The 17,154-nt window shown below is 49.7% G+C and overlaps 2 protein-coding genes across 2 annotated transcripts; one reads left to right on the top strand and one right to left on the bottom strand.

The window, feature by feature from the left end:
• On the bottom strand, nt 1-4,047 carry MRPL37 (mitochondrial ribosomal protein L37). The gene is made up of 7 exons (XM_088536462.1): nt 3,651-4,047; nt 2,887-3,070; nt 2,226-2,341; nt 1,577-1,762; nt 1,157-1,314; nt 462-665; nt 1-174 (listed from the first exon to the last, which is right to left on the bottom strand). The coding sequence occupies exons 1-7, from the start codon at nt 4,045-4,047 to the stop codon at nt 97-99; spliced, it is 1,323 nt and encodes a 440-aa protein (XP_088392588.1). The 3' UTR covers nt 1-96.
• Nucleotides 4,048-8,599: 4,552 nt separating this feature from the next.
• Nucleotides 8,600-15,097, top strand: CYB5RL (cytochrome b5 reductase like). Its single transcript, XM_088537137.1, has 5 exons — nt 8,600-8,607; nt 8,810-8,861; nt 10,680-10,784; nt 12,684-12,887; nt 14,563-15,097. The coding sequence occupies exons 3-5, from the start codon at nt 10,698-10,700 to the stop codon at nt 14,764-14,766; spliced, it is 495 nt and encodes a 164-aa protein (XP_088393263.1). The 5' UTR covers nt 8,600-8,607; nt 8,810-8,861; nt 10,680-10,697; the 3' UTR covers nt 14,767-15,097.
• Nucleotides 15,098-17,154: the final 2,057 nt, after the last annotated feature.

Raw genomic sequence — 17,154 nt, 5'->3', positions numbered from 1 at the left:
ATTTATTTTGGAAAGTAAATGAATCCACCTTTCTTTAGGTATGTGGTGTTCTGGCAAAGAGAAGCAGCAGGTACAGTCTTTCATTCGAGTGGAATTTCACACAGTTCCGTGCAAATACAGTGCCAGAAACTTCTTGAATGTGTCTGGCTGGAAGCCATATATTCCAGCGGGCTTCTGCAGAGGAAAGACACGGACACTCAGCTCCCAAAGTGATTAATGCAGACTAACAACAGCTAAACACGCTGCAATCAGACCTGGAACACGGCAGCCTCCACGTTGTGCTCCCCGGCCCCACGCAGGAGGCCCTGCAGCAGCTGCCTCCCTGGGCACAAATCTTAAACTGCCTGAACTCCCCTCTCAGCCCCAGCTCTGCCCCAGCTTCCCCCCCAGCACAGTAACATTTCCAGGAGCTTTTATCCCCCACCACCACCAAATTGGTCTTTTCCTTCCCGTTTCCTTACCGTAACAACTCTCTTCTTGATTTCTGGGACACACTGGGCTTTTTCATACAGCGGCTGATCAGAGTCAATCCAGACGAGATTCTTAATGCCATCACTGGAGACCAAGTCTGTTGTATTTAGCTGGAACACCATAAACTGGAAAACCTCGCCGTCCGTGCCAACGCTTTGCACCACTATCGGCTGCTCCAAAACCTTGGGATCGTTCTAGGAAAGAAGGTGGGGAGAAAGCAGGGAGGGAAGCATTTGAAAAGCCAGTTACCACTGAAATTGTACAAGTAGCTGCTGATTCTGCACCTTCTACTTGGCTCAAAGCCAAGATTTTAATAAGTTTATTGCTACCTTGCCCAGAAAATTACTCTAGTCAAACAAGTTCTGAATGTAGATTTTGTATTTTAATTAAAATTCCTCCTTTGACCAGCAATGAAGTATCAATTTAAATACTGAGATGTGGGATGGGTTAGAGTTTTCTGCCAGACCTACTCCCTGCTTCCTACCTTTTGGCATTCCAACACACACTGCACCATGAACGTGCTCACAGCTGCACTGGGAAGTCACTATTCAGCAAAGCCAGTAGGGCAGACAGCAGAACTGCTGCAACCCTCCAGGGAAAGGGAATTTTGCAGCTTTATCCACGAGCTGCAACACTCCAGGAAGACCAAGGGCCTGGTGAGCGAGCAGCAGCCGCAGTTACCTACCCCGTAGAGCATCTTGGCCTTCGCCAGCGCGTTGCCAAACGCAAACATCATCATCTTGGCCCGAAGCTGCTCTGGTCTGAACCTGTTGGTGCGAATGTTGGCTGACTCCAGGAAGTACAGGGTGTGAGGATGACAGTATGGATAACCAGCCCTAAAACCTGGACAAAAAAAAAAAAAAATCAGTAAGAGACAACACAGCCACGTTTGCTCCTGCATCTTCAGGAACTATTAAAACCATTTGCCTGAATCTAAGCTTTTCTCCACGGCAGCCTCACCACCATCCTGCGCCCAGCTCCTCTGCACCTCATCCCCACCCACCTCTCACCACAGCCCTTTGGCAGAAAGGCAAGGCCTATATGTTAACCTGAACAAAAGTTCAGTATCTCATCTAACAAAACACTGCCCAACTGCTAGACTTACCCGTATCATTGAGCTCCTTGTACACAGTCACCTCCTGAAGATCAATCGTGGGCAAGATGGGATAGAAGGTCTCCAGAGCGTGTTCTGCAGTGGCTGCGACCTCGTCCTTGGAGGCTACTGGAGGTATTGGGGCCATGGAGTTGAGGAGGATCCCGTTCAGGCCACGGACCTGAAGGAGAAATGATTCTGGGGAGGGAATGAGAGGCTGCATTCAGACACCACTGAGTAGAAGCTGGCAGATGTAGCCTCCCTCGGGGGAGCAGCAGTCCAGCAGCTCCTGTTCTGCAGGGCTCACTGCCCCGCTCACAGCACCAGCCAGCCCCAGGTAGCAACATGTCACCTGTAGGCTCTTCCACATGAAACACCTACACTGTTTGCTGGAGTTATTCCCCTAACTAAAGGCACTCAGGAGGGACAGCAGTACACGTTTTGGACACACGCTAGTTAAGCAATTGGGTCTAAGATGCAGATACAACCACCCTGTGGCAAGGATCCGTCATCCTACGCTTACAGCGCTATTTAAAACCAAAATAATTGGTTCCAGAAATTGCCTCATTTTGTCCAAGCCCCCAGCTTTCACGCTGGTGACTTTGCTGTCCCTCTCACGCTAACGAAGGGCTTAACGCTCTCCAGCCCAGCAACCACTGACCTCTTTCCCACGTAGCTGCTATCCTGTAGTCTCTGGTCAACATCCTCTTAGCCAGAGAAGGATGCTTCATCGTCATTATCCGACATAAATGCAGCAACTCTTCAAAGAGCACCGGGCTTTAGAAGGAGAGGAAAAAAAAAAGGAATAGTTACATAAAATAAAAGTGTTACCATAATGGGGGACAGATTATTCTGGGTCACAAACACTATAAAACATTATGGTGTGTAAAATATTTTATAATAGCGTAACATTTCCAAACAGTTAATACAGATTTGAGATTAATAGGCAACACACCAGCCCTGTTCCAAGTTGGCAAAGGTAGCGCTTCCCATTAGTTACTTAAAAAAATGATATTCTGCATCAGCTAGAATTAGATTTCAAACAGCAACAGGGATCTGCGAGCCAGGAGGAGTCTTTCTATAAAGAACATGTTCGGATTTGCGCTACTGTCAATACCCAGAACTGTGTGGGGTTTGGGGGGTTATCTTGATGTTGTTTTGAGGCTCACAACTTGACACACGGGCAGGGACAGCTCTGCACTGTATCTGCCAGCAGCACTTCAACGGAATAATTTCTTTTATGGCTTTAAACCCTCCGCCCTTCTCTTGCCCGCGGGACGCCCCCGGGCGCAGCGGACGGTATCCCAGGAGCGGGCGCTCACCAGTAGCTCTCCCTCTTGGGAGCCACCTCGGTGGTGTCCCAGAAGCGCGCGCGGGACACGGCGCGCTGGGCCCTCTCGTCCTGGTCGTCGAGCAGGTTGGCCGGCTCCTCGGCGATGCGCAGCACGCGGGCGGGCAGCCCCGGCACCAGCTGCGCCTTGGTGAGCCACAGCGCCTGGCGCACGCCTGCGGGCACGGGCGGCGGGTGCGCAGCGCGCCTGGGGACCCAGCGCGGCTCCCCCGGGCGCTGCTTGTCCATGTCACGCACGGGGAAATGGAGGTGCGGTGCTTAAATGTGCCTGGAACCCCCCAGGGCACTGAGGAGAGGAAAAGTAGCGGGGGGAAAAGAAGGGGGAAAGGGAGGAGGGGAAGGAGACTGCAGGGCTGAAGGGAAGGGAAAGACACGGTGACCAGACTACAGCCAAGAGGGAAAACGGGGTGAGGAGGAAAAGAGGGGGCCTCCAGGTCGAGGAGAAAATGGGAGTCCTGACTTGGGGGAGGTCCTTGGCCCAGGAGGAAAGACTTGATGGGGATGCTAGGCCAAGAGAAGGTCCCAGCCTGGAGGGATGGGGTCCTGGGGGGTCTCAGGCTGGAATCTCTGCCCGGGGCGGGGGCCTGGACGTGGGACGAAGGGTCCGGGCCCGGGGAGGAGGCCCCAGACCAGGGAGTCCGTCCTGTCCCAACTCGTGGGGTCCGGCCAAGGCCCGGGGCAGGGGGTCCCGGCCAGGAGGGGGGTCCGGCCCGGCCCGGCGGTCCCGGGCGGTACCTTCGATCATGCGGACCCACTGGTGGCAGATGTGGCAGGGCCGCTCGCGGCGCAGCGGCATGTCCTCGTAGCGCGGGCCCGGCGAGTGCCAGGGGTGCCTCCAGCCGCGCTCCCAGGGCGGGAAGCGCGGCCGGGCCAGGCCGGGCACGAAGTGCTGCCGCGCCGCGTACGTGATGCTGTCCAGCTCCACCTGCTCGCGCACGGGCCGCCGCTCCACGGCGCGCGCCAGCACCTCGGGCGGCGGCCCCCGCGTGGTCCAGGGCGTGCGCGGCGGCGGCCCGCGGCGCCGCAGGGACCCGGGCCGCGTGATGAGGCCGCGGCCGCGCGGCGGCACCGGCGCCGCCCGCCGCAGCAGCAGCAGCGACGCCGCCATCCCGGCCCCGGCGCGCGCCGCCATCTTGGCGCGGGGCTCCCCGGGAGCGCGGCCCGCCGGCGGGCGGCGGCCAATGGCGGCGCGCGGAGCGGCCGCCCTCGCCCCGCCGGGCCCGCCCCCCGGGACGCGCTGAGGGAGCGTCGCCAAAGTGCGGCCGGGGAGGGCGCGGGGTGAAGGGCGCATGGCGGTAAGTGGAGGGGTGCGGGGTTCTGTGCGACGGGGAGGGGAGTTGGGGGACGGCCCCTCACGGGGGCCGGGGGCGCTGCCCGGACCCCAGAGGGACCCGGGCGGGGGGTCCCTGTGTCCTCCAGCCCGCCCCCCGCCCCGCTCCGGTCCCGGGTCCTTAGGGGCGAGGGAAAAACGCGTGAAAAAACGCGGGCGAATCCCAGTCCCTGTGAAAAAGGCGGTGATTCCCGAGCTCTTGGCTTGGCTCTGACCTTGGCTTTGCTCAAATCTCCCCAAAATGTCTGTTAAACTGCTCTCCCGAACAGAAAACGGCCCCGAAAGCCGTGGTGTGCCTCAGGGACAAGTGTGGCCCCCAGCCTGTGTGAAACCGGGTTCCGCTTGGGCAAAACCTCCCAGGGGAAATAAGAGCACAGACACACACACACACACACACACACACACACACACAAAAAAAAAAAAAAAAAGTGTTTTTTGCCCTTTCCCACTTGTTTGAGCACTAAACCCAGCCTTGAACCCAACGATAAGGCAGAACGTTCATGGCCTGCCAGGTCACCCGTTTTGTGCTGATTTCTCTGATTTCTCACCTCACTTGGCTCTAATGGCAGGTACAGTGTCCCCGCATTGGTACGACAGTCCCACACTGGTACAATATTCCCAGACCTGTACAGTATTCCCGCACCAACACAATATTCCTGGGCCAGTACAACATTCCCGCCCTGGGAGGCCCGGATGCTTGGGCCCAGTGTAGAGTGATAAAAGGTGCTTAAGGGGTGGGAGCGTCTATGGTATGAGGGAAGACTAAGCGAGCGGGGCCTGTTTAGCCTGGAGAAGAGACTAAGAGGGGATCCGATCAGTCCTTACGAGTACCTGAGGGGAGAATGTAGGGAGGATGGGGCCAGGCTCTTCTCAGTGGTGGCTGGTGGCAGGAGAAGGGATAATGGGTACAAATTGAAACACATGCAGTTTCATCTCCATGTGAGGAAGAACTTCTTTCCTGTGAGGGTGACACAGCCCTGGCACAGGCTGCCCCTGGATGCCACCCTGTGCTCTGGGTGTCCCTGCTGGAGCAGGGGGCTGGGCTGGATGATCTCTAGGGGTCCCGTCCAACCTCAGCCATTCTGTGGTGCCCGTTCGTGTGTTGCAGGCGCCGGGCAGCGCCGAGGACGCGGCGTGGCTGGCGTTGGCACCGCAGGAGCCGGCACCGGGGCAGTGCTGCGGCGGCGGCTGCAGGCCCTGCATCCACGACACCTACGCGGCCGCCCTGGCGCGATGGCAGCGGGCCAGGGCCGCGGGCAACATGGAGCTGCTGGTAGCCCACGAGGCACAGGTTGGTTCCTCTTGGTCCCCACAATGCCGGTGCCCTGGGGGACCCTCTCCTGTGCGCGCTCCCTCCTTGTCATGAGGATCTCCCGGTGCCCCCAGGTATCCCTGGAGCTGCAGCTGCTCCTGCCAGACCCCATTCCCTGGGCACATCCCCCAGTCAGACAGAGCCAACCTCAGGGAAAACTGGGAATAGGTCACAAGGACAGTCACAATTTTCTCTGCTGCCAATATCCTTAGAGAATTTCATTTTTTTTCCTGAGATTTTCCATTTATTCTCCCTGCCCCCCCCCTTTTCTTTAAGATTCATAGTCTGAGGATGAAAAGAGTTATTATTTAATGCAGTGGAGCATCGTCTTTGCAGTGCAATTTTGGGATTGTCAGTGCCTTTCTGCATAAGATTAACAATATCGGATAAAGAAAAAATGATTAGTGGTGAAACAGCTAATGATGTTTCCTATCTAAAATGGCCATCAGTAGGTTTGGAAGTTGCCCCCAAAGCAGCGCTCAGCTCTGTGAGCCGTATTACTTTTGTTTGTTTCCAGGCATGAGAAAATGATTGTAACGAGCCATAATAGGCTGACCAGGCTGTAAGGTGTAAAAATGTAATTTAACAAAAGGGGAAAAGAAGTCAGAGCTCCCAAATCATGTACCAAAGGACCTAATAATGAATCTGCAGAGAGCTGAAATTTGTGCTGGGCCCTGGCATTTAATGCACGTTCTTCTGGAGTGCTGAGTATCTCTAGCACCAAATTAGCACACACATTTGCTTCAAAAGAAAAATGAAATAATAAAATACATCGTCTAACCGAGTAATTATTTATTGTTGTTCTTGCAGAGCAATAATTCAGAACTAAATCCAGATTCATTTACTGCATTCAGCTTGAGCTCAGTGGAGCAGCTAACAGAGGACACCTACCAGTACAGATTTGAATTACCAGGAAATAGCAGCCTGCGATTGAGTTTAGGACAACATATCGTATTAAGGTATTGTTCTCCATGCTAGTTAAACAGGCCACATTATATAACCTAATATGTAGGTTTTTGCTAATAGAAAACAGCTTCATGCCAAGGAAATCATAATTTCTATACCTCCACAATGATGCAGATGAAAGAACTCGTGAGCTCGTTAGCGTTGCTAATTCTATGGTAAAAGCCATTCCAAAGCTATATTTTTCTTTAGTATTGGTGGGTCAGAAAGAACTAGGTGGGATTAAGAAAACCCATTTGGGGAAAGAAAGCACCAAAGAATGGGTGTTTAAAAGAGTTGATTGACTCCAGCACATTGGGATGAAAGCAGTGAGCTGCTCTAAGCCCGGGGCCTGGGGATTTGGGTCCCGGATCTCAGGGTAACTCTGCACCCGGGGTGTCGCATCGAGTATCCAGGTGTTTCACAACTGATTTCTTAGCAAAACAGCTCCCTTGGGTGGTTTATGGCTTGCCAGAAAGAAGCCTCTTGGGAGAATTTTATGTCTCCCTTGACCATCTGTGGTCAGATAGAAAAGGCCGCGTCACGATGCTGTTGATCTGTATCTCTCTGTTGACGCTATTTGCACGTTAGCAGCTCATGCTTCCAGCTGGTGGAAGTGCTGGCTTCTTGATCCAGCCATTTCGTAACACAGCAGCAGGAAAGCTTGGGTCACTTCAATCAATTACCATTGCCAGCAGCGCAGCACAGGGTGCATAGGCCCTGTGGGAAGAGAAGACTTACAGTAAAGTACAGAGTGTATTCACACAACCTCAAGGCTGTGCCCAGGTTTCCTTATTTACCAGGTGCTGTCCAAACAGAGCAAGTCAGGCAGCCCAAAAGGGACAGTGAAGTCAGCAATAAAGCGTCTTCTCTTTCCTTTGCCATTCCTGCTCATTTGGCTGCTCCTTACGAAGCAGCTCAGACGTCCTTCTGCTGGTGTGTCCAACAGCCAGGGCCACCACGAGGAGAACAGAAGGTGCCTTTAGCTCTTACGTCCCACCTCGATGTTTGCTGCCCCAGGGGGGTGTTTTGCATCTGTGCACAGCCCGTGCTGCCAGGGAGAGCTCCTGCTGCCTCCCACGGACGCTGGACATGGCCACTGTCCCCAGGGAGGAGCTGAGCGCTGGCACTAACGTTGCAGGGGCTGCCTGTGTTTTTCTCCTCAGAGGAGTGGTGAACGGTTTGGAAGTCCAGAGAGCCTATACTCCAATTAGCCCGGGGAATGCAGAAGGCTACTTTGACGTCTTAATAAAAGTAAGTGAGCCCATATGATATAGATTGGTGTATATGGTGCTGGGGACTGTTTTCTTTCAGGAGCTGAGCATGCTCTCAGCACATCAAGTGAGACTCCATCAAATCCCTCATGGACTGTTTCTGAAGCAGTTGTGCTGCTTTGCTGATAAAAATTGCATTTTTCCCCTCCACAGAAGAGAAAGCAGGGGAAGGTGACACACAAACAAGTGCTCTGCAGCCCGGCCCTGCTAAGCACTTGAGCGAGCCCCTGGGGAGCCTTCCTATTGCCACCGTGGAAAGAGGCGCCCATTCCACCTCCCTGGTTTCATTTTACCTTCTCAATCTGTCATTAAAATCGCACCCAGTTGTCAGCCCAGCTAAACCACCGAGTTGGGGAAATCTCTGCCTGCTCTGCTTACCCTCCCTGTTTTGCCTAAAGCAAAAGACACCCCTTGAAGCAAAGGTTTGGGTGAAAAGCGGGGTGGCCCATGGAGCAAAGATGTAGCCTGTGGCCATGACGGGGGACATGGGGTGTCAGATCCCCATGCTGGGCAAGTGTCCTGGCCCTGCTGGATGCCACCACATAGATGAGTGTGGCTAGAAATTTTGCTTGAATGCAGCCTGCAGGACACTTATTTTGTGTGGAAAATATCAGATCTGGGAAAATTTTTCTGTTACTGTGTTTGTATGTCTTTTGGGGAGCAGACACACACGCCGGTTGAGGTGTGAATTTCAGAGTATTGGGTGTCCCAAGCAGCTTGCAGAGCCTGGCCATGCATCCTCCCCCTGCTTTCCAGGATTTCCCATTTTGAGGGTTTATTATTCATTGCACAATTAGATGCAAACCCTGTTCTTTAGAAATGTGTACAGTGCCTGTGAGTCACCTGTGGGAGGGTCATTCCACCATTCTTATGGCAATTGGTGTGTGGTAGGGGAGAGAAATGCTGCCTTTGAGGTGCATTGATAGGATACACGTGCAGGATGACTGTGAAATTCATGTATACTTGCTTATTACTCGTAGGTTTTGCATTTCAATAATAATAGTAATGATTGTAATGATACCTTTCCTTTATATAGAACCTTTCATCCCAAAGGGAGCTGTAGTTATTCTCTGGCAGTGACAAAAGAGGTTGGTAACACTAGTGTAAAGCAGCCATTTTTATAACTCACTCTGTAGGTTGTGCTATATTTCACACTATTCAGGCAATTTTGGAAAGTACTATATTATTATTATTACTATGCAATCCAAGCACTGTTCAGACCCTTCTGTCTCCTGTTATTATAGCACTGCATTTGTGATACTACAGTTAAGAGTGAGGGAGTTGCCATTTGAAGAGCATAACCCTCTTTTTGAGTGATTTTATAATGTTAGGGTTTTTTCTGTGTGTAAAGCTGGGTGTAGAAGTTTTTCCCCCAGGAGATATATTTTTTTTTCTTTTTATTTAGAAAAAAAAATCATTTAAAACCCATTCTATCACCTCTCACTTCAATTTTTGGAAATCATTTTGGTGAAAGAAAGATTGTTTTAGTTTCCAATCTACTTGATCCATTGGGAATAGGCAATAAGTGGGGCTGACTTTTCTGTTGTTGTCTTGGTTTTCCATGTGTATTTGAAGAAGGTAGGTATAAAATCCATATGTATTTGAAGAAGCTAGGTGTAAAATACTGCTGTGTGATGTCCTGTGCACTCTTTGCATAAGCCTGGGTACCTGCCCAAGGCCCTCTGAATAAGAAATATTGCTGACTAGCTCAGAGCATCTTATCTAAGGGAGGTGAGGAGCACCTATGGCTTTAATAGTTGGCACTGCTTGCAAGCACAGAAACATCCTCTCACGTGCCCTTCTCCTCGCCTCTCTGCACTTTACCAGTTTCTTTTGCCTGCAGTGCTGTTCAGTGGCCAGCCAAGGCACTGGGCTAGTGAGATGGGCCTCTATACAACATGCATTAAGTACCCCCAAAACCCTCTTCTTTAATGGGGTCAGGTTTCTTTGAAGGCTTTTATCTCACCCCATCTTCCCACCTGCAGCTGGGCTGCTCTTTTCTCGGTGTTTTCGTGGCTCTGCTGCGGGCACAGCTGCTTTGCTGCTGCTCTCTCCTCTTGTCCTGCCAACCACGCTCTGTTTCATGCTCCTTTGCTGTCACTAGCCGTAAGTGGTCCCAGCAATTAAATGCAGCAACACGGCTGCTGGGGTGGTCCCTTCATCTGGGGGCCTCTCCCTGCTCCTCCGTTTCTGGCACGCACGGACTCTTTCTCGTTAGTCACGAGTTAGGTTAGCATTCCTGCAGCAAAAGCCTGGATAATATTCTTGGTGCCTGGCAGAAAGCAAGGCAGTTTTCTGCTAATGTCTTTCTTCTGTGAGGCCAGAATACATATGTATTTTGGGGGGAAAAAATTGGAGGAATAGCTCAACATCCAGATGCTCCGTTCTGAAAACAGAGTATTATAAATGAGAAAGCTGGCTGTGGGTCACTAATTGTATCAACACAGCATCTGAGAGACTGAAATAAAGCAGCAGCTATGCAGTGTTTATACAACTATCAGTACCCAGAGGGCATTTGCAGACCCCATACTCTGAGATTTGGAGAACGCTTGAAGGCTTGGGCTGTGATTTGCATTCAAGACACTCTTCTCTGCGTGCTTTGTAAGCAAGAGCTCTGCTATGCTTTTTCCAGTTTTGGAAAATTCAGACTGCATGAGAGTGGATTATGTTTACATTATAGTCAAGCTGGAATGAATCCAATATGATTTAATTTAAATGTCTTTGTTTGGGGTATAACTTTGAATTATTTTTCAAATAGAATGATCTTTCTTTCTTTTAAAACGCATGAAATGTTTTTTTGCCCCCTTCTTGTTTAAATGTAGATAACTTTATAATTGACTTTAAGCTGGGAAACTTTCCAACAGAGTATAATTATTCTTTTCTTTTCTGCAATGTTTTTTTATTAGTGCTATGAAGCTGGGCTAATGTCACAATACATAAAAACCTGGAAAAAAGGAGACATGATCTTTTGGCGTGGGCCATTTGGAGGGTTCCCATACCAACCTAATAAGGTTAGTTCCCTAACAGACATAGGCAGCTTGCAGCAGTTGGCTTATTCCAAAGGAAAGACATCGAGTGATTACTGTTTTCATGGTTACTTTAGGGACTTCCCAGGTTGTTGCACAGTAGTACAGTTGGAAAAAAATACAAACCTTGTTGGACTGCAGAATATTTAAGAAATAAGAGGAGAAGGAGGTGGGCACTAGAAAATATTAGCAAGGATCTTTGGGCCTCACTTGCATTAGAAGTTCTTGCTGTGTTAAACTACAGGAGCTTATTTTGCTCCAGCAAGGAGTGCAGATTGGCTTTTTGCCTTGTTTGGATCCTGGTGTTTTGTAACTGAACCTGAGTGGACAAGAGGCGTTGAACTTCCAGCCTCCTGGATGTTCCCGGAGCTGCAGCAGCTCCAGGGAGGTGTCACATCACCCAGTGGCTCTGCAAGTTCTGGTCCCACCTGCTGATAGGAGGTTTGCTGCAAAGAAAGGAGATCCAGTTTCAGGGGATCGTTTCTCACACACAGTAATTTGTTTACTTAATTCTGACCTTTAAAATGGGAAGGAGAATTGAAATACTTATCATTTAATATTAAAGTGCCCTCTTCCCCCCACCTCTTTTGTTTTGTTTTTAATTAAAAATAGAACTGTAAAATCCCAGTGGCCAAACTCCCTGCAAAGTAATTGTGTTGTGATTCCTGAAATACTCTCCCTGCAGTTTTGGGCTATTGTTCCCTTCTGTTTTTAAGCCTTGAGCTACTCTTTGGGACAGAACAGAATTGCCATGCGCAGAAGCAGCTGCGTTGAGGGGCTCGCAGGTGATCCTCGTTCATGAAGTTTGTAAGTCACCTCGCAGTAGCTTGTTGTAGAAGAACTGCTTGTTGTTTATAAGCTGTAGTGGAGGTCCTGCATATGAGTTTCCTGGTAGAATTTCCCCAACAGGCTCCTGCTCATCAGGGCAGGTGGGGTGGACCTGAGCCCATCTCCTGGTGAGGGGGCCATGCTTAGGGCTTGCACATGTGGGCTTTTACAGGCTGCTAGTTCTCACTGACTCTGAATTGTTAAACCTTGGGGTAGTATAAAGGAAATCATTTCAAGCTTGGATGGATATGCACATAAAAGATGTGCTCTAGTCTCAGTGAATGTAGTAGGAGTTTGCCACGTATGTAGCAAATCCGGACATTTTTTATGCCAATAGCTCCTCTGTTGCATGTGGCTGCATCCCGATTCTGGAGACTTCTTTGACTCCAGCACTACAAGAGGTTGTATCTGACTGCATAGGGTTGGGGTTACCCAAACCTTGGCAACAATGAATAGGTACAAAATAGTTCAGGCAACGAGACCTCAGAATAGGGGTGTAATTCCCAGTTCAGGCCCTGGAATCTTGGCTGAGCTGGAGAAGGGGTATGAAGGGTATGAAATGTTGGGTATTGCTGGTAGTTCTTTGAGGAGGGTCAGACAATGCACCAGGGTGATGAACGGATTGAGGTGGGAAAGAAAGCATTCCCCCAGGGAACATTCAGGATTGTGCTTTAGAACATCCAAGATTAAGCCAGGGGTCATTTCCAATGGGAAAACAACCCGCAGTGGGTCAGCAAAGGGTGCTGCTGAATTGGAACTGAAACACAGGTGAGTGAAATCAAGGCTAAAATTTGTTAAAAAAATGTTTGTATTTGGATAAAGTCCTTTTTCATTACATTTGCTGTATAAATCCTGAAACTGTTATCTTTACCCATGGATGGGTTTTGCAGAAAGATACATTTTGAGATCTGAATGTACTGATTCATGTCCTTCAGATATCTGATATGTTTGCTCATGAGGGACCCTCTATCAGGGTGGCAGCAGGCAGGAATGGAGAATGAGGGCATTCGTGTGCAAGCAGGATGGTTCATTCAAAATCCTCTGCTTCGTTTTCAGTATGGAGAACTGCTGCTGCTGGCTTCTGGGACCGGCCTCGCACCAATGCTTCCCATCCTCCAGTCCATAACAGAAAATGAAGAGGATGAGACCTTTGTTACTCTTGTTTGCTGCTTCCGTTCGTTTGGAAACATTTACCTGAAACCTCTTCTCCAGGAGCTGGCTCGGTACTGGAACGTCAGGATATTTTATGTCCTAAGCCAGGTAAATAAACAGATAGGAAGTACATTGATGCAGGGATTCTGGGTGCTGAATGAAGCTCTGTTGCCTCTGTTTTTATGTCAGCATGATCTTATTTCTTCCCAGCCAACGAGGCAATTCTGAGATCCAGTCACTCCAGTTCTTAAATCTACATGTTTTGACATGGCTATGAATCTGGAGAATTTCATGGAAGTGATCATCATTGCTTGTTCCTTTTCCCTTGCCTTGGTCATGGTCCTCTTGGGAAGGAACCACTGATTGATATTTGCCATCGATCATGATCCTCCCCCACTGCTGCTGCACTTAGACATTTACTCAAAGAAAACTCAACTCACAGCAAACAGAGTGCTCCTTTCTTAATGCCAGTGCCTAAATCTGTCCTTATCTTTCATTCATTGCTCTTGGCTACAGCTCTGCTTCTATGTAGGTTACCACCGACTTTTCAGAAATTATTTTTCCCAGCTGACCCATTTTCAAACTTCTTAAAGTTGTGTCCCCCTCTGTAAAATTGTTTTCTATGCCAAATCCATGAGATGAGGGCATACCTCTCAATGGTCTTATACTTTGAGCAGTCTTTTTCCTTTTCATTTGGTCCCAAAGTTGCCTGTGTTCTGCACAGATTTGGTAGTTGAAAATTATTTCCCTCAGAAATGAGTGTTCATTGCAGAGAGGTTATAGAAAGAATTATTTATGCTGAGGGAATGAATCCCATTGCATTTTTAGTTTCTCAGATGAATCTTTTTTTTTTTTTTTGTATCTCTTGTGGTGGATCTGCCTCATACATTTTGTTCCATATATGGCTTTGACAAGTTGAGGATACTGGGTGTGAAGAAAAGTACTTGTGAATTGGGCAACCCCTCAGCTGATCTATAGGATCAGCTATAGATTAGTTGTCTCTGGTGAAATAGATACCCTGTTCAGGACAGAGCTGGCTCAAGAGCATAAGGAGGTCCTGAACTTCCACCCAGTGGAGAGCAAGAAGCCCATCTCACCCTTTCAGCACCGTCCTCCCCTCACTTCTATCCCTTTCCATCCCATTTCTTTTCTTAAGAGGTTTGTCGTAGCCCAGCATTGAGTTATGGATCTTCCCTTTTAGGATCACATACCTGTCTGTCCATCTGTCTTGGTGTCTCACTCTGCTGTCTGTCACCATCACATCTCACCACTATCTGCTTCTCATTAACAGCGAAGGGGGAGTCCCCACTGGATCTAGCAGCATGGGATCTAACATTTCTCCTGCCAAAGGATCAGAATGGTGTTTGGAGCAGGGTGGACTTCTTTCAGTTGTTTTATCTGTGGGAGATGAGACTGAAAAAGACTTGGGAATGGAAGAGGCGGGAGAGAGGAATAGACTTGGGACTTAGGACTTGGCATGGAAGAGGCATGGTGGGAAGTTGTTCTCAAAGGAGAAAGTTTTGCAGTGTTTCTTAGCACTAGTTACTCCCTGAGTTTGTTACATCCCCTCTGAGTGAGCAGACAGATCCCTTGGCAGAGAAGGGTTTAATCTGGGTTTTGTAATAGGAACACAGCTCTTGGGATGGGCCAGGTCTACACAGAGACCCTGATCCATGAGGGTGAAAACCTCCTCTGAAGTACTGTGAGGGGAGCTTAGAGAAGGGCCTGTGAGCCATTGGTTGTCCTTTTTACTGTGGCACCCTGCAACCTTCTGCTTTTTCAGGAAAGTTCACTGGAAAAACTTCCTTGGAGCTACCAGGAAAACACGTACACTGGTCGGTTAAATGAAGACTTGATGAGGACAATAATAAATTCCTGTCGAAGAAAGCCATTTGTATTAATATGTGGCTCCTCTGCCTTCAATGAAGATATGAGCAGATATTTGAAATCAGCGGGACTTGAAGAAAATTCGTGTTTTATCTTTTAGCAGGATATCCCTCCCATGAGAAACCTCAGACCGAGCCTTGGATGTCCTTGTTTCCCTGCAGACACTGCTTCGAATGAGCTCTCTCAATAACTAGAATTTTCTGAGCATGTACCTTCATAGACTGATGGATCAAATATTTCTTTCTAGCATTATTTCCACTCTTATGAGTGTTTTAAACATTGGGTGACATTCCAGACTGGCTGCTACAATCACCCATATCTCAGGGAACAGCATAGTAATTTTAACTGAAGTCTTCAGGTGCAATTTCAAGAGAGGGATCCCCTAAGGGTACTAAAAAGCACCCCAATAAACACTTTTGCTCTCATATGAAGGCCAGTGACGTAAGCTGAGTTCTGTGTTAATGTGCAGTGTTATTGTGCACTGTCAGGTGTCCATTAGAGACATTCAGTCCGTGGTTTGTGCGTTGCTCGGCGTGAGCAGTGTGTGCAGAGGTGATGGCTCTGATCCACGAGCTGGGAGAAAGCAGGGGTGCCTGGACAAGGCTCCCGGTGTAGCAGGGCTCCGTCTTCGCTCCACCTTGACCGAGTTTGGGACTTCTTCACTCACTGGCACAGTGAGGCTGATACTTTTCCGGCTTATATGTAGTATATGCAGGATATTGCACATATACATACGCAATATGTAATATGGTGAGAAAATACCCAGCTATGTACCCTGTCATGGTAGCATTTGTCTGTTAGTTTTTCAGGTGAGATGGAGGGTGACTGGATTCCAAGTGCCTGGAATTCATCTACTGTGGATGCAGCTTTTATTGTAACTTCACCAGAGCAAAGACTTACAAGAAGCTCTTTTCCAGGCGCAAAATGCCATTCTGGCTTTTTAACACAGAGGTACCCAGGAACAGTGCCCACAGTGGATCCGAGGCTAAACCTCAGCCCTGATTCAAGCTGTGTTTCAGCCCCCACAGCCTCTGCTCCGTGGAGGAGTTTCACGTAACATGGGGCTGACAGGTAAGGAGCTGCTTTCTCTGGGAGTGCCCCCTGCTTCGGCCCTAGTCAGGGAGATGGAGAAACTATATTCCTGGGAAATTGCACACCCTGGAAATCTTGCGTGGAAGCCTCTTGTTTGACAAAAGAAAATCTGCCTGTCTGAGATGTCACCAAAAATCCCCAGAGAACTTTTGAAAAGGCAAAACTCGCTGCTCGCTTTGGGAGAGTGGAGGATTTCCAAGGGGGATGAGGAGGATGGAGCAAGCTGCCCCTAAATACCTCCTTAATTTCATCTCATTATTTCCTGACTAAATAATTTCCCCGTTTCTCCTGGGAACCGTATTTAAACCTTTGATCTTCTCCGACGTCTCGCGGTCCTGATCGCCTCCTTTCTGTTTAAATGAATCCAGTGCCTTTCGGGCTCATGATTTATGGATCTGCCCCCGGGGGGACGGCGGGAAGGGGGAGCCCCCATGCAGCACGTCTCTAATGAACCCGCCTGGCTCTGCTCCATAATTACTGCTCCTCTCCTTCCTTCCCCGCTCCTCCCCTCTGCCCTCCAGCCAGGTCCGAACCGGAGCGAGCGCCGATCCCCTTCCCGCCGTCTCTGGAAGTTGCCCCTGTGGCTCCTGCTGGGCTGCGGGCAAGGAGGCTCCGTGTAAATATTGTTGTTGTTGTTATTATGCCCCATAAATATATGCAGGCACTTAATGACCTTGGCACGGAGTGCTTCCCGGGGATTAATGACCAGTTGGTGTTAATGGGCCTTAGCGGCACCTCGGGCCACTGGCTCCTCCCAGCCCATCATTAATCCCCAGGAAACGTCTCAGGCATCGATCCTCGTTGCTTAATTAATAAATGCAACTTGTCTCACCGGCTGAGATTTAGAGATACTTGCTGCTTCTTTGAAGGTGACTCTTTTTCCGCCCCAGTCTCTCAGGCAGCATTTCCTTTTTGAGGCCTTTGCGGGTTTTTTCACTTCCCAGTGTTCATCTCGGTGTCGGATATAGCAGCCAAAGGAGTGGTTTTGCTCTTGGGCAGGAGGCAAGGAGCTGGAAAGCTGATGGATTTGGTGCTTTTCCAGCTAACGCAGCATCTCCTGGTACCATCACCCAGCCTGGAATGACTTCAGCTGATCCCGGCCGCTTTGCGAGCGGGTGAACATCGCGACCCCCTGGGTTCTGCAGAAATTGGTGGCTTTCTGGGTGCTTTTTCCTCTGCTGCCCTCCCGCCCTCGGGCATTTGCAAGGGCTGCAGTCTGTCGGGACAGCCTGGCATCAAGCAAAAGCCCTGGACTGCAAGGCCGTCCCGGCGCCTCCGGCTTTTATCAACAGTTGGCTTTGTGCAGCGAGTGCCGCAGTATAAATCACCTGCGCTCCCGAGCTGCTTTTCCCTGCTCCGCCTGAAATTCCCATTCCAGTTCGCTGTCTCGCCTGGC

Source organism: Tinamus guttatus, unplaced genomic scaffold (assembly GCF_059628265.1).
Source record: "Tinamus guttatus ecotype Peru unplaced genomic scaffold, ASM5962826v1 Tinamus_guttatus_pri_ptg000044l, whole genome shotgun sequence".
Classification (NCBI taxonomy): Eukaryota; Metazoa; Chordata; class Aves; order Tinamiformes; family Tinamidae; genus Tinamus; species Tinamus guttatus.
Note: the sequence above shows the minus strand (reverse complement) of the source record. Positions and strands in the feature narration are given on the sequence as shown.

Excerpts from the sequence above, each read along its gene's own strand:
- CYB5RL (XM_088537137.1), top strand. The coding sequence starts at position 10,698 with ATGTCACAATACATAAAAACCTGGAAAAAAGGAGACATGATCTTTTGG. Across the intron at positions 10,785-12,683 it reads TCCCATACCAACCTAATAAG|TATGGAGAACTGCTGCTGCT; the intron begins GTTAGTTCCCTA and ends CTTCGTTTTCAG. Across the intron at positions 12,888-14,562 it reads TATTTTATGTCCTAAGCCAG|GAAAGTTCACTGGAAAAACT; the intron begins GTAAATAAACAG and ends CTGCTTTTTCAG.
- MRPL37 (XM_088536462.1), bottom strand. The coding sequence starts at position 4,047 with ATGGCGGCGCGCGCCGGGGCCGGGATGGCGGCGTCGCTGCTGCTGCTG. Across the intron at positions 2,342-2,886 it reads CCCAAGAGGGAGAGCTACTG|CCCGGTGCTCTTTGAAGAGT; the intron begins GTGAGCGCCCGC and ends CTCCTTCTAAAG. Across the intron at positions 666-1,156 it reads AGGCCAAGATGCTCTACGGG|AACGATCCCAAGGTTTTGGA; the intron begins GTAGGTAACTGC and ends CTTCTTTCCTAG.